This window comes from Garra rufa, chromosome 14 (genome assembly GCF_049309525.1).
Source record: "Garra rufa chromosome 14, GarRuf1.0, whole genome shotgun sequence".
NCBI lineage: Eukaryota > Metazoa > Chordata > Actinopteri > Cypriniformes > Cyprinidae > Garra > Garra rufa.
The window spans coordinates 4,496,138-4,511,074 of NC_133374.1; the positions used below are offsets into that span (position 1 = coordinate 4,496,138).

The 14,937-nt window shown below is 29.1% G+C and overlaps 1 protein-coding gene across 1 annotated transcript in view; it reads left to right on the forward strand.

The window, feature by feature from the left end:
• LOC141285246 (cytoplasmic dynein 2 heavy chain 1-like) overlaps window positions 1-14,937 on the forward strand; it is a 144,620-nt gene that overhangs the window by 15,055 nt on the left and 114,628 nt on the right. The window contains exons 18-25 of the mRNA XM_073818284.1: window positions 5,892-6,019; window positions 6,107-6,222; window positions 8,010-8,137; window positions 8,264-8,413; window positions 9,897-10,102; window positions 10,185-10,340; window positions 12,343-12,457; window positions 13,648-13,818. Coding sequence (XP_073674385.1) covers window positions 5,892-6,019; window positions 6,107-6,222; window positions 8,010-8,137; window positions 8,264-8,413; window positions 9,897-10,102; window positions 10,185-10,340; window positions 12,343-12,457; window positions 13,648-13,818 — 1,170 coding nt within the window. The remainder of the gene's footprint in view (window positions 1-5,891; window positions 6,020-6,106; window positions 6,223-8,009; window positions 8,138-8,263; window positions 8,414-9,896; window positions 10,103-10,184; window positions 10,341-12,342; window positions 12,458-13,647; window positions 13,819-14,937) is intronic.

Consider the following 14,937-nt stretch of genomic DNA (forward strand, 5'->3'; position numbering starts at 1 on the left):
ATTACTAATAAAAAAAATAAATTTTTTTATAGTAGGAATTTTACAAAAAATCTTCATGGAACATGATCTTTACTTAATTTCCTAACGATTTTTAGCATAAAAAAAAAATCAAAAATTTTGACCCATACAATGTATTTTTGGCTATTGCTACAAATATACCCCAGCGACTTAAGACTGGTTTTGTGGTCCAGGGTCACATTATAATTAACAAAAAGGATCATGTGACGCTAAACACTGCAGTAATTGTGATAAAAATTCAGTTTTGATCACAGGAATAAATTACATTTTAAAATGTATTCAAGTAGAAATCAGTTAGTTTAAACACAAAAATATTTCACAATTTTTACCACACTTTTGATCATATAAATGCAGCCTTGGTGAGCAGATGGAACTTTATTCAAAGAAATTAATATATACTGCCATTATATATACTATTTTTGAATGCTACTGTATTTCCAATCCCAGAATACATTGCAGCACGCTTTGAAAATTAGTTAGAGGGAAATGATGAATATAAATACAGTTCTGGACAATTAATTCACGGTGGATTCCAATTATATTAGAATATTAGAACGCAAAGGGAATTTCAGCACGGAAAGGTCATGAACTGAGGTCACTGTACAGTGATTTTCTAGAAAACACCGTAAACACCCGCCCACACACGTCTACACTAAATTACAGACATAACCTGAGATTGTGCAAACTGCTTACCTAGACATGTTAAATGCATGTCTAGATAGGCTGTTCAATAGTTTCTTGCTATAAGACGAATTCAATGCAAGTCTCTGTTTATTGTTGCGTTTCAGCAGTAATGCATTTTCATTCTTGAAATGCTGTCTACTTTCAATTGTGGTTTAGAAAACACTATGCCGAAGGTTGCTCCTGTGCCGCTTTATTAGGGTCAAGGGGAATCCCGGTTCACTCGCACACAAACTCACTTCTGATTTCTGCGCCCACGCGGAGGGGAAACGAGCCGAACGCTTCCTCTTTAGCAGCGAGACTGGGAAACCTCATACGAGCCGCTCTGTCTCAGATCTGCGTATCTGTTCGCAGCAGATGTCCGATCATCGAGCAGGTGCTGCTGTAATTAGCCGTGTAAAACTCACAACGATCAGTCATCAGACTTTTATTAACTCACGCTTTCTGCATGTCAGAAAAGTTGCCTACTGTATGCAAAAGAGTTGCTAATGAGTGTGCTTGTTCCAAATCTGAAATGACAGCTCAGCGTTTTGCTCATTTCATCACTTCATGAGAAAAGAGACCTTATAATAGCTTTTGTAGAAACGTCAGTGGTTTATTTCAGTTTTGCTGGATTGGAGTTTTTTAGGTGGTTAAAAACAAAAGGGAAGGTTTGTAACCTAAATTTTGAGATTTCCAGCTTGTGCCAAAATAACACATAATGAGTTTTGTAGCTGTATGAATGAGTTTCTTCAACTTTTGTCCCTTTTGAAATTAAACTCATTACTTAAGGGAGTAATGCTTGACTGGTCTGCTTATTGTGGTATGACCAAGTATGACCCTAAAATGACCTTAAAAGCAATCTTTGAAATGTTTGAATGTCACCGGTCAAACAATATGCAAAATTGACGTCAGTTGAATAGGAAAATTGACACTATATATATATATATATATATATATATATATATATATATATTAGGGCCGGGACTCGATTAAAAAAATTAATCTAATTAATTAGAGGCTTTGTAATTAATTAATCGAAATTAATCGCATTTTAATCGCATATAAATATTTGACCTGAGAACAGTGAGAAGTAAGTTTTTTTATATGGATTTTTAGTATACCATTGAATAATGACTGAATACATAAACTTAAGCAACAAAATATTGTTTATTTTTGTTCAACCAAGTCCAACAGACCAGTGCAATATTGCCATTAAGTGTAGCAATAGGATACAGTGTTTCCCCTAGGTTTCCATACTTTTTTTTCTCGGTACTTTACCCTACTTTGTGTAATAACAAAAACATTTATTTCAGTGAAAAAATAAATCCAAAACTCTATTTTAACATTTTGAACAATAGGGCTTTACAATCTTTTGCTATTTTTTTTTTTATAAGAAATTCTTGTGTTTTAATTTTTCTCATAATCAAATGAAAGCATAAACATTTATTTATTTTTAATCAAATGAAAAATAAACCTTTTTTAATTTTTGGCAAACAAACAGACGTTTGCTGTTAAAATCAATAAATAATAATAATTTAACATTTAAATAATAATCGTAGTATTTTTTTTTCTACAATTAAGTGGTTAATCTTGTTGTTATATTTATTTTTTTATCATATATATATATATTTTTGTCAATTATTTAAATAGGAATATTGTTCTGTTTCATGTTAAACCGTACTTTTATTTTGACAGGTTGCCGTGAAGTTTCTGTGTGTAAAGTATGATATGATGCTAGTTTTCTCAAATGAAACGGTAAAAGTGACACTGACAGTAGCTTTGGAGATTGAGTCTCTGTTCATTTGAGATGCAAATGCCAAAAATTAACGGGAGCATCACGCGTGCAGTAAAAAAAAAAGCGTCTCTGCCATTCTAACACACAGAGGCAAACGATACATGCAGGATTCATATTAAAACGGTCTTTTTGCATTTCAGTTTTCACAGACACTAGTCCATATCGCGATTTGAATTAAGTGACAGACCAACTTTTGATTTATCAATCCAAAAATCGACGAATTTACGTGGCATTCCGCGCTATAGTAAATTCGGTTTTTATGAATGGAGTCCGCGATCCAGTCCGTGTTTTCTTGGAGGAGACATTGTAAACGCGCCCCCCTAAGATGATGGTAGGGGAAACACTGGGATATTTAGAAATATACTAGCCTATATTTCAGAAATTCAGGTACCCTATAGGTAGGTAGACCTTCTGTAAAAGCATTGAGGTGATACTTGAGGCTCGATGTGCTGCGGTGATATGCGCATTCCTTTGTCTGGGCTGTATCCAAAATCGCCCCCCTATTCACTGTTCCCTACATTAGTCCACTCGTACAGTTCACTTGAAGGAGTGAATGAAAACGAGTGAGTGAATTCGGACACTAAGTGCACCGGAAGGACTGCCGCTTTTGCATGGTATTGCTTACTGTTTAACAATCATTTAAAACGGACAGTTCGAGTAGTAAGATTAAAGGATTTATCTTGAACTATGTCAAGGAGTTTATGTATAAACCTTGGTTAAACAATTTAATAATCAATTTACAACAAATTTGTACCTGTGTTGTACGCTGCATTACGCATGGACGAGCGCGTTGTAAAATGAACAGATGGATGATTCAGCTGCGGGCGCCATCGTCTAGAGAGACGTGGGAATTCAGTCGGCGCGCGACTCTCACAGTGCATTATGGGTTATCTCTAGCTGTTGAGCGTACATCGGTTGTACACTCGTTTTTGCGGTGCATTGTGGGATTGAATGAGTGCACTCGAGAACGTCCACTATGGTTTCGAACACCACTTAAAATGGCTGTTCCCTCAAATAGTGCCCTATTTGAGGGTATAGGGGGCGATTTCGGATACAGCCTTGGTCTGAACGCTAGTTGGTGCTCCAGTATAATCGGTCCGCTGAAACTCATCCAGTGAGAAACGTTCCGCTGTGCAAAATTAAGTGCGATTAAAATGCGTTAAAAAAATTTAACGCGTTATTTTTGTGTAATTAATTAATCTAAATTAACGCGTTAAAGTCCCGGCCCTAATATATATATATATATATATATATATATATATATATATATATATATATATATATATATATATTGATATATATATTGATATATTGATACAATATATGTATGTTGGTCAAAGACGTTAAGATGTTCACGTCAAAAAAAATTAACAAAAGTGATTTTATGTCCATAGAAAGCACATTAAATGTAAGTAAAGTGTCAAATAATGTAAAAATTCAAACAACATGCTTATTCTGACTTGTACGTATTAAAATAGAATAAGTGATAGTGGCAAATTTTAAAAATGTATATTTACAACTAATTAGTATTTGGGGTGAAAATAATTTGTCTTTAAATATGTCAGAAATTGATTTTTGTTGTAAATATGCCTGAAAAGATTGTAACACTGAATGGCATTTAAGTGGTTGTCTTCTGTAAATTGCTCAGAAAAAGAAAAAGAAAAATGCAATTAAATTAAACGGAAAACATTTTACTTTTTTTTTATTTTTATTTTGGAAAAACAACAACAATTTAAAGCAGTATTACAGTATTACACGTCTTTGACACACACACATATATATATATATATATATATATATATATATATATATATATATGTGTGTGTGTGTGTGTTTATATATGTTTATGTACACAAAATAAAATATAAAATTAAATATTAGATGAAATGTTAAAAACTTACTGGAATAAGTTTAAATAAGATTAATTTATTTAGTTTTAATTGATTTTAATTTGAAGTACTAAACTTGCTTAAACTAAAATACAAATAAAGCTTCCTAGAAATATTTTTCAAAAAATATTTTAAAATCTAATTAAAATGTCAAAAGCACATAACAAAATTACTAAAACTTAAACTTAAACTAAAATTAAAAAGAAAACGGAAAATATAAAAATAAAATACTATAATAGCATTTATTTTTTGTTGTGAATCTATATTAAATATTGCTTGTGTTTTATTTTTTTTTTTTTAATTTGGGTAATTTTTTAATTTGACTAACTTCTACCAAGCAACAGATTCATTTACAGCAGAGTTTTGTTGCAATGCATGACTTTGACATTAAGAGCAAAAGATATGGGAAGCATGTTCTACTCCTTTTTAAAGTTGAACAGCCTGTTTATTTACTTATACATGAATACACAACCAGTCAAAAGATTTTTAATTTGTCTCTTCTGCTCACCAAGCCTGCATTTATTTGATCCAAAGCACAGCAAAAACTGTAACATTTTGAAACATTTTTGCTATTTAAATAACTGCTTTCTATTTTAATATATTTTAAAATTTAATTTATTCCTGTGATTTCAAAGCTGAATTTTTTGCATTATTACTCCCGTCTTCAGTGTTACATGCTCCTTCAGAAAACATTCTAATATGCTGATTTGCTGTTCAAGAAACATTTATTATGTTGAAAACAGCAGAGTAGAATTTTTTCAGGTTTCTTTGATGAATAGAAAGTTCAGAAGAACAGCATTTATCTGAAATAGAAATCTTTTGTAACACTGTAAATGTCTTTATAATCACTTTTGATCAATTTAAAGCATCCTTGCTAAATAAAAGTATTAATTTCTATAATTTCTTTCCCAAAAAACATTTCTATTCATCAAAGAATCTGGAAAAGAAAATTACACAACTGTTTTAAATATTGATAATAATAAATGTTTCTTGAGCAGCAAATCAGAATATTAGAATGATTTCTGAAGGATCATGTGACACTGAAGACTGGAGTAATGATGCTGAAAATTCAGCTTTGACCCCCAGAAAAAAATACATTTTAAAATATATTCAAATAGAAAGCAGTTATTTTAAATAGTAAAAATATTTCACAATATTACTGCTTTTGCTGTAAAAAATGCAAAAAAAAAAAAATGCAAAAAAAAATCTTTTAACCATTAACCATTAAGAAAATATTAAAACTTTTGACCTGTAGTGTATGTGGTCATTACTATTTACATGAAGTCATTCCCTGATGTCTATGACCAACCAGTTAAGACCTACAGCTAATGGATTTGATCTTTAACATAGCCCATAACAGAAAACAGGATTTGTAGCTTAACTTGGTATAGGAAAATCCAGTCTGAATTCTGAATCTCTTTGAAATTATGCATCTGATCTGAAATATAAAGCAATGTGAGAGATGTTTGCATGGTTAATTATTTGATGTCCCTTATAAATCTCTATCCCCGTGTGTCTGTGTTCAGGACTGGGTGGTTCTGGGGCAGGTGGATGTGGATGTTCTGGTGGAGAAACACCTGCACAGTGTCCAGGACTGGGAGAGGAACTTCAAAGCTCTTAAAGCCAAAGGAAAAGAGGCAGAGCGGCTGCCCAGGTATTTGCCCGTGTGTGTGTGTGATCATATATACTGTGTTTTGAGAACTTGTGCTGTATATAACAGCGTTTGTGTGTGTGTGTGCAGTACAGAGAAGGTCGACTGCATCACGGTGAACTGTGAACCTGTCAGAGTGGCCGTGGACGATCTCATCCAGAGGCTGTTTGATGCTCTGCTGACGTCCTTGAGGAGATCCATCCAGGGTGAGATCTGATGATCAACAAATTATAGTGCTCATGGTGTTTAAAGACAAAATGTGCATCCAAACTAGTGTTGTTATTGTTAATTGAAATAATAAGATATAAATATTAGTTGAAATACTCTGAAATAATACTAAACTGAAATAAAATAAACACTGATGACATATTTTCCAGATTTTTTTATGTTTTAATTTTTTTTTTTTATTGTATGTTTGTAATTTTTTAAAACTACACTTTATTATTTTAGTTTTATTACCTTGTAATTAAATGACAGGGAAATGTGAAAAGGGTTCATCAGTTTAATTTGAATTAAAAAAAAATATTAAAACAAAACAAACAAAAAAAATATGCAAAATAGAAAAACAGAAAACTAAAAAAATTGCAAAAGCAAATAACAAAAATTTCAAGAACTAAAACAAATAAAAAAAAACTAAATAGAAATATTAAGAAAACAAAAACTAATAAAAAAAGACTAAACTGAAAATGAAATGAAAACAAATCAAAATAGAGATAAGTAGAAACAATACCTCCCCAAAGAACTAATAAAAAAATGACAAAACCACATAACAAGAAAAATGACAAAAACTAAAGCAAATAAAAATAAAGTTAAATAGAAATCTTTAAAACATGTAAAAAAAAAATGGCAAGGGCTCATACAATTACTAAAACAAATTAAACAGATATAAAAATAACAAATAAAAATGACAAGCTCATAACAAAATTACAAAAAAATAAAGCAAATTAAAATAAACCTAAATAGAAAAATTAAGAAAACAAAAAATAATAAAAAAAGACAAAACAGATGAAATATAAAAAAAGAAAACAAATCAAAATAGAGATAAGTAGAAACAATACCTCCCCAAAGAACTAATAAAAAAATTACAAAACCACATAACAAGAAAAATGACAAAAACTAAAGCAAATAAAAATAAAGTTAAATAGAAATCTTTAAAACATGTAAAAAAAAATGGCAAGGGCTCATACAATTACTAAAACAAATTAAACAGATATAAAAATAACAATTAAAAAAACAAATAAAAATGACAAGCTCATAACAAAATTACAAAAAAAATAAAACAAATTAAAATAAACCTAAATAGAAATATTAAGAAAACAAAAACTAATTTAAAAAAATGACATAACAGATGAAATATAAAAAAAACTAAAAAACAAATCCAAATAGAGATAAGTAGAAACAATACCTCCCAGAACAATTATTAAAAAAATGACAACAGCACTTAAGAAAAATGACAGAAAATAAAGCAAATAAAAATAAAGTTAAATCTAAATATTTAAAACATGTAAAAATGGCAAGGGCTCATACAATTACTAAACGAATAAAAATGACAAGCTCAAAAAGCAAAATTACAAAAAACTAAAACAATAAAATAAAAATAAGGTTAAATAGAAATATTAATAAGAAAAATGACAAAAGCACAAAACAAAATCACTAAAATGAAAACAAATCGAAATAAAGCAAAATAGAAGTGTTTAAAAATAACTACTCCAAATGGTAAAAGTTCATAATAAAATCGCTTAATCTTTACCTAAATTTAAAATAAAAACTTAAAAGTAAAAAAAAAAAAGCTACTTAAAAAATGTATTTAAAAAAATGCTATTACACTGTATAAATAATACTAAAGTAATACTAAAACCAGCAGGCACAAACTCTGGGAAGACATATATTTCTAGTGGTGTTCAGGAGATCAGATGGTGTAACACTGACCTCTGCTGGTCATATTTGCGCCATGTTTTTACATATTTAACACTATTGTCCTGTGTGTGTGCAGGTCACATTCAGGTGATAGACTCTTTCGTGAGCGGTGCAATGGAGACGTTATCCTTGCGTCCAGAGAGCATCGATGAGATCGGAGAGGCCAATGCCAAACACAGCCAATTACAAACCCAGAAACCCGAGGTACATCACCATCAACACCATCATTCAGTCAACATGTATCATGCAGCAGGACTTGAATATGAGCCATGCTGCAGCTTATTCTAGCTAAGAACCGTTGTACTGATGTTGTTTTGACGTTGTGTGCAGATACTGCCTCAGTTCCAGCAGGCAGAGGAGAAGAACAGACTGTTGCGCTCTGTTGCGGGTGGAGGACTGGACACCATCAGCTCTCTCAGAGCCAAATGGGACAAATTTGAGCTTATGATGGAGAGTCATCAACTCATGATTAAAGAACAGGTACAAACACATACCATATAGACAAACTAATGCATATACACCACTGCACATTTTTCATAACAACAAGTAGAATTTGCAGCATATTCAAGTCTATTTTTCATTTAATGAAATAAAATGCTGTCTCATAATGTGTTTTTACCCACAAGATAAACCAGCGTTCTTATCGTGAAGTAAAACTAAAAATATAAGAACAAAAATTTAAGTGAACTAAAATAAATAAAAATTGAAAATTAAATAAAAATTCAAATGGAAAATATAAAGATAAAAAATCAAAAAAATAAATTAAATTAAAAGAAAACATAAAATGTAAATAGTTTGTAAATATATAATATGTATTATATATAAATATATAAAAATAATACTTTTATTTCAGTTAATTGCCAAGGCAAAACTGAATAATTTTTGTTTAGTTTAAACATGCTAATCAATAAAAATTCAATGAAATTTAATAAAAACAATAAGAGCATTAAAGAACTAAAAAAGCACACAAAAAAGAAAATAAAAATGGAAAATATAAAGATAAAATTTTACACAATAGTGTAAATGAAAAAAAAACACACAAAATGTAAATATATATACTATGCATTATATATAAATATATAAAAATAATAATACTTTTTTTATTTCAGTTAATTGCCAAGGCAAAATTGACAATTTTTTTATTAAGTTTAAGTATGCAAATTAATAAAAAGAGCAAAAACAGCAATTAAGGAAGTACAAAAGTGCACAAAAATGTACAAAAAATGACATAATAATAAACAAAATGTAAACAAAAACATACAAAAAACCCATACAATTTAAGTAGCATGTAAATAAATATAATTTTTTTTTAAAAATTGACTAATTTTTATTTAGTTATGTATGCAAATTAATAACAATTCGATGTAAATTAATAACAAAAAGAGCAACAAAGAACTAAAAAAGTACACAAAAAGTACTAAAAATAATCAAAAATGAAAATTTAAAATATAAAGATACAATTTTCCACAACAACATAAACAAAAGCTAAAAGTAAAATATAAAAAAAACATAAAATGTAAATGGTATGTAAATATATATAATATGTTTTATATATAAATATATAAAAATAATAATATTTTATTTCAGTTAATTGCAAAGGCAGAATTTACTAATTGGCACATTTTCATTTAGTTTAAGTATGCAAATTAAAATATTAAAAACAAAAAGAGCATTGAAGAACTAAAAAAGCACAAAAAATGTACTAAAAAAAATTAAAGTGGAAAATATAAAGATACAATTTTCCACAATAGCGTAAACAAACACTAAAAATATCAACTAAATAAAATGTTAACTGAGATAAATGTTAACAAATTAAAAAGACTTTGAGTAATTTAAGGAGCATCTCGAATGAGTAATGAGTTGCAGAAATTGTTAGTTAAATGACATGTTTGTGAAATGTTTTGCAAGGGGTCTGTATAAACACACTCACAAACACACACTCAATCTCCTCTGTGTTTCTCAGGTGGAGGTGATGAAGGGGAATGTCGAGTCTCGGGTTCAGGTTTACCTGCAGGACCTGCAGAAGTTCAGAGCTCGCTGGGACCAGCTCAAACCTGGGCATGACATCATCGAGTCAGGTGACCATGAGACCCTGCAGAGCTGCGTTCAGAACATCCGTGACAGACGAGCCGAGTTCGACGAGCTAGAAATCACACGCAAAAAACTCATGTGCGTGACTTCACTCCTGTACTCACATGCAGAGAAACACCTGTGGCATTACCATAGTAAACATGTGTTTTGTGTGTCGTAGGGAGGACTGTGAACACTTTAACCTGAGCCCTCCTGACGTGTCTCTGGCGACCGACACGCTGCAGGATCTGCAGGAGTGTTCAGAGATGTGGGAACTTTACGAGGAGTTTCAGCAGGGACTGGATGAAAATGCTGAGCAGGACTGGATTTCCTTCAGGTCACAATCATAGGAATCACACTGAGAACATTTCATTTCATAAAACTGTTGTCAGATACACAGAAACCCAAAGGTCTTCACTATCACCCGTCAAAATAAGAGTTTATTTTAATAGGAAGAAATTATCACAGAAGTGTATTACTATATATACTATAGTAGAATGTACTTCAAAAGTAGTAATAATAGTATAGTGTTATTAAATTATTCATAAATAATTATTAAAACCAAAATAAATATAAAATATTACAATAAATTATTATTATTATTATTTAAAAATATCTATATCATATATATATATATATATATATATATATATATATATATATATATATATATATATATGTGTATATATATATATGTATGTATAAATAAAAATAAGGTTATATCACGAGTATCAGACATGTTTTTTTTTATAGTAAACCTGCAATGGCTAGCATGTTTTTTGCCAAAAATATTGAAAATAATAAAAAATATTATTATTATTATTCTATATATATATATATCATCATATATGTATATATATATATATGTATGATGATAAATAAATAAATAAATCAGAAATATAATACCAAAAAATAAAATTAATTATAAAATATTTATTATAATAAAATTATGAAATATTACAAATCATTATTAAATTATTATTATTGAAAATTATATATATATATATATATATATATATATATACACATATAAAATGATTATAAGAATTATTACTCAATTTTTTTAATGCAATGGCTAGCACTTTGTTTGACAAAAATATTTATTATAATAAAATAATGTAAAAATAATAATAAAAAAATTACAAATCATTATTAAATTATTATTATTCAAGGTTATTCAAAGATTTTTCATTAGATTTTATTGTAAAAGATTCATTTTCACATTAAACATTGTTAATGTTTATGTCTTTATTTGATTACCACTGTTTTTGTTAATACATTTGTATTAAATCATAAATCTAGAAAAAAATTAAACGGACAACACAGAATTTCTGAAAATATAATTTTCAGAATTTCAGAACAACACAGAATTTCTGAAAATATAAAGCAATCAAGCAATCAAAAATGTGTAATAAATTAATAAATTGTTAAAGTTTAATGAATTAAATTGATTTATACATGTTTTTTAATTATTACAGTTTAACAGAAGAGGTCAAATTGATAAGAGAATTTCTAAAAAATAAAACTGAATTTATTTGAATGAATAAAATAAATATCATGTGACCCTAAAAAAAATATTTTGTTAAATGTTAAATAAATTGTAGGAGTTTTAATTAATTAGACATGCTTGGTTACTAAAATTGTATTAAATTGTTAACCCCCAACCCCCCCCCCCCCAAAAAAAAACAAAACAAAAAAACAAATAAAAGTAAAAAACAAAGCTGAATTTGAGAATAAATACAATCACAGTAACATGCGGTCAGAAACATCAGCGACTGAATTTCTGAAAAATTTAACCGAATTCAAAATAAATAAAATGAATATCATGTGACCCTAAAACAGATAATTTTGTTAAATCTTTAATAAATTGTAGGAGTTTAATGATTTTAATTAATTAGACATGCTTGGTTACTAATATTGTATTACACTGTTAAACCCCCCCCCCCCCCCCCAAAAAAATAAAAGAAAAACTAAATTTCAGAAAAAACAAAGCTGAATTTGGGAGTAAATGCAATCACAATACCATGCAAAATTTCTGAAAAAATAAACTGAATTAAAAATAAATAAAAAATTGTTGTTAAATTGTAGGAGTTTCATGATTTTAATTAATTAGACATGCTTGGTTACTAAAATGTTATTAAACTGTTAAATCCCAAAACAAAAAGCTGAAAAACAAAGCTGAATTTGGGAATAAATACAGTCACAATAACATGCGCTCAGAAACCTCAGACGCGACAGGAGAAATTTCTGCAAATGTTCATGGACATTCAGTATTTTTGTGTCTGAAACAAACTTAACATACATCCAGAACTGAGACACACACTGTGTTTTCCCTGCAGGAGTAAGACTCACATGTTCGAGGAGTTTCTGTTCATGTGGCATGACCGTCTGAGGAAGCTGGAGGAGCACAGCAGCATGTCTGTCAAACTGCAGAAGGAAGTGGACAGATACAAGGTCTGAAGGCTGGATTATTCCGGTTATTTACTGATATTCTGTGGAAATTCTCTTGTGTGTGTTTAGGTTATTTGAAATGTTTGTTATAGTTGAAATTTGTGCTTCTGCTAAATTAAGTAGGCTTGCATTTTCAGTAGTGTGACAGAAGATTCCAGAAAATATTTATATATTTCATTTGATATATTTAATAAAAAAAACTAAAGCAACAACAAAAATATTGATGCATTTTAAATAAACCAGCAAAAATAGCTAAAACTATATATGTGACCCTGGACCACAAAACCGGTCTTAAGTCGCTGGGGTATATTGGTAGCAATAGCCAAAAATACTTTGTATGGGTCAAAATTATAGATTTTTCTTTTATGCCAAAAATCATTAGGAAATTATGTAAAAATCATGTTCCATGAAGATTTTTTGTAAAATACCTACTGTAAATATATCAAAATGTAATTTTTGATTAGTTATATGCATTGTTAAGAACTTAATTTGGTCAACTTTAAAGGTGATTTTCTCAGTATTTAGATTTTTTTTCACCCTCAGATTCCAGATTTTCAAATAGATGTATCTCGGCTAAATATTGTCCTATCCTAACAAACCATACATCAATAGAAAGCTTAATTATTGAACTTTCATATGATGTATACATCTCAGTTTTGTAAAATTTAACCTTATGACTGGTTTTGTGGTCCAGGGTCACATATATACATTTTAATAAAATGAATTAATTATACAAATGAATTAAATTTATAAATATGCATGGTCTGTAGTTAAGTACTTAAAATGACTTTATTACTTTATTAATTGTTGTTAGGCGAAACAGGTGTGTTAAAGGATTAGTTCACTTCCGGACCAAAAATGTACAGATAATTTACTCACCCCCTATTCAAAAGTATATAAAAAGTATATAGATTGTCAATTTGTTTGAAAAATAACTGTTTCGCTAGGTAAGACCCTTCTTCTTCGGCTGGGATCATTTAGAGCCTGTTGAAGCTGCTTTTGAACTTGTTTTGGAAGTTCAAACTTGGATGCGCTGTAGATATCCATTATATGGAGAGAAATCCTTAAATGTTTTCCTCAAAAAATATAATTTCTTTACCTCTGAAGAAAGACAGACGAGAACATCTTTGAAGACAATGGGGTACATTATCTGTACATTTTTGTAATCCTTAAAGGATGTGTGTGTGTTTTAGGCTGTGGTTCCAGTGCTGAAGTACGTTCGAGGTGAGCACCTCTCTCAGGAACACTGGCTGGATCTGTTCCGCCTCGTCTCTCTGCCCAGAGGAACCACACTAGAGAGACTGCAGTTCAGAGACCTGCTGCGAGTCGCTGACAACATCATCGACAAAGCCCTGGAGCTCAAGGTACAAACACACACTTCAGGTCATGCTATACTGTCACGCACTGTATTTGATGAAATTTTGTATTGCGTTATTCAGTGCAATTGTTTAGTTTTTGTCCTAAACAGATGTGATCATACTGCAAAAACTATTTTTTTTTCTCGTATTATTGTCTTGTTTTTCAGTACACATATCTAAACATTTGTAAATGAAGATACAAGCAAAATAAAATAAAAGATATCAAGGATTATTTTTTGAAAAATTAAGTTTAAGCATAAAACAAGAAAAAAAACATTTGCCAAAAGGAAAAAAGTTTATGTACTCCATTTGCAGATATTTGTTTATTGTTAAGCCAAACTCATTTAATTAATTTTTTTTTCTTCCAGAAAATAAGACTTTTATTATTATATATACAAGAATATATTATACAAGAATATCTTACATCAGTGTGCTTCTCAACTTCATCTATCTTGATTAAGAAAAGTTTCAATATTTCTACTGGAAACCAAGGCAAAAATATATATATATATTTTTAATGTATTTATGATTTTTTTTAAATAATAAAAACAAAATAACATATTACATTTCTGTTATTTTAATGTTTTATTTTAAATTAATATGTATTTTTTATTTTTGACTTTAAATATGTGAGTAGGTAGACATATTTTAACAATATTTCTAAAAATAATAAGAATGATAATTAATAATTATAAATGAATTATATTTATATATATATATATATATATATATATATATATATATATATATATAGTTTTACAGTTATAATAAATATATTTTATATATATATAATATGTGAATATTATATTATATTATATTATAATATGTGACCCTGGACCACAAAACCAGTCATAAGGTTAAATTTGACAAAACTGAGGTGTATACATCATATGAAAGCTCAATAAATAAGCTTTCTATTGATGTATAGTTTGTTAGGATAGGACAATATTTGGCCGAGATACATCTATTTGAAATCAGAAATCTGAGGATGCAAAAAAATCGAAAAGACTGAGAAAATCACCTTTAAAGTTGTCCAAATTAGGTTCTTAACAATGCATTTTACAAATCAAAAATTACATTTTGATATGTTTACAGTAGGAATTTTACAAAAAATCTTAATGTAAC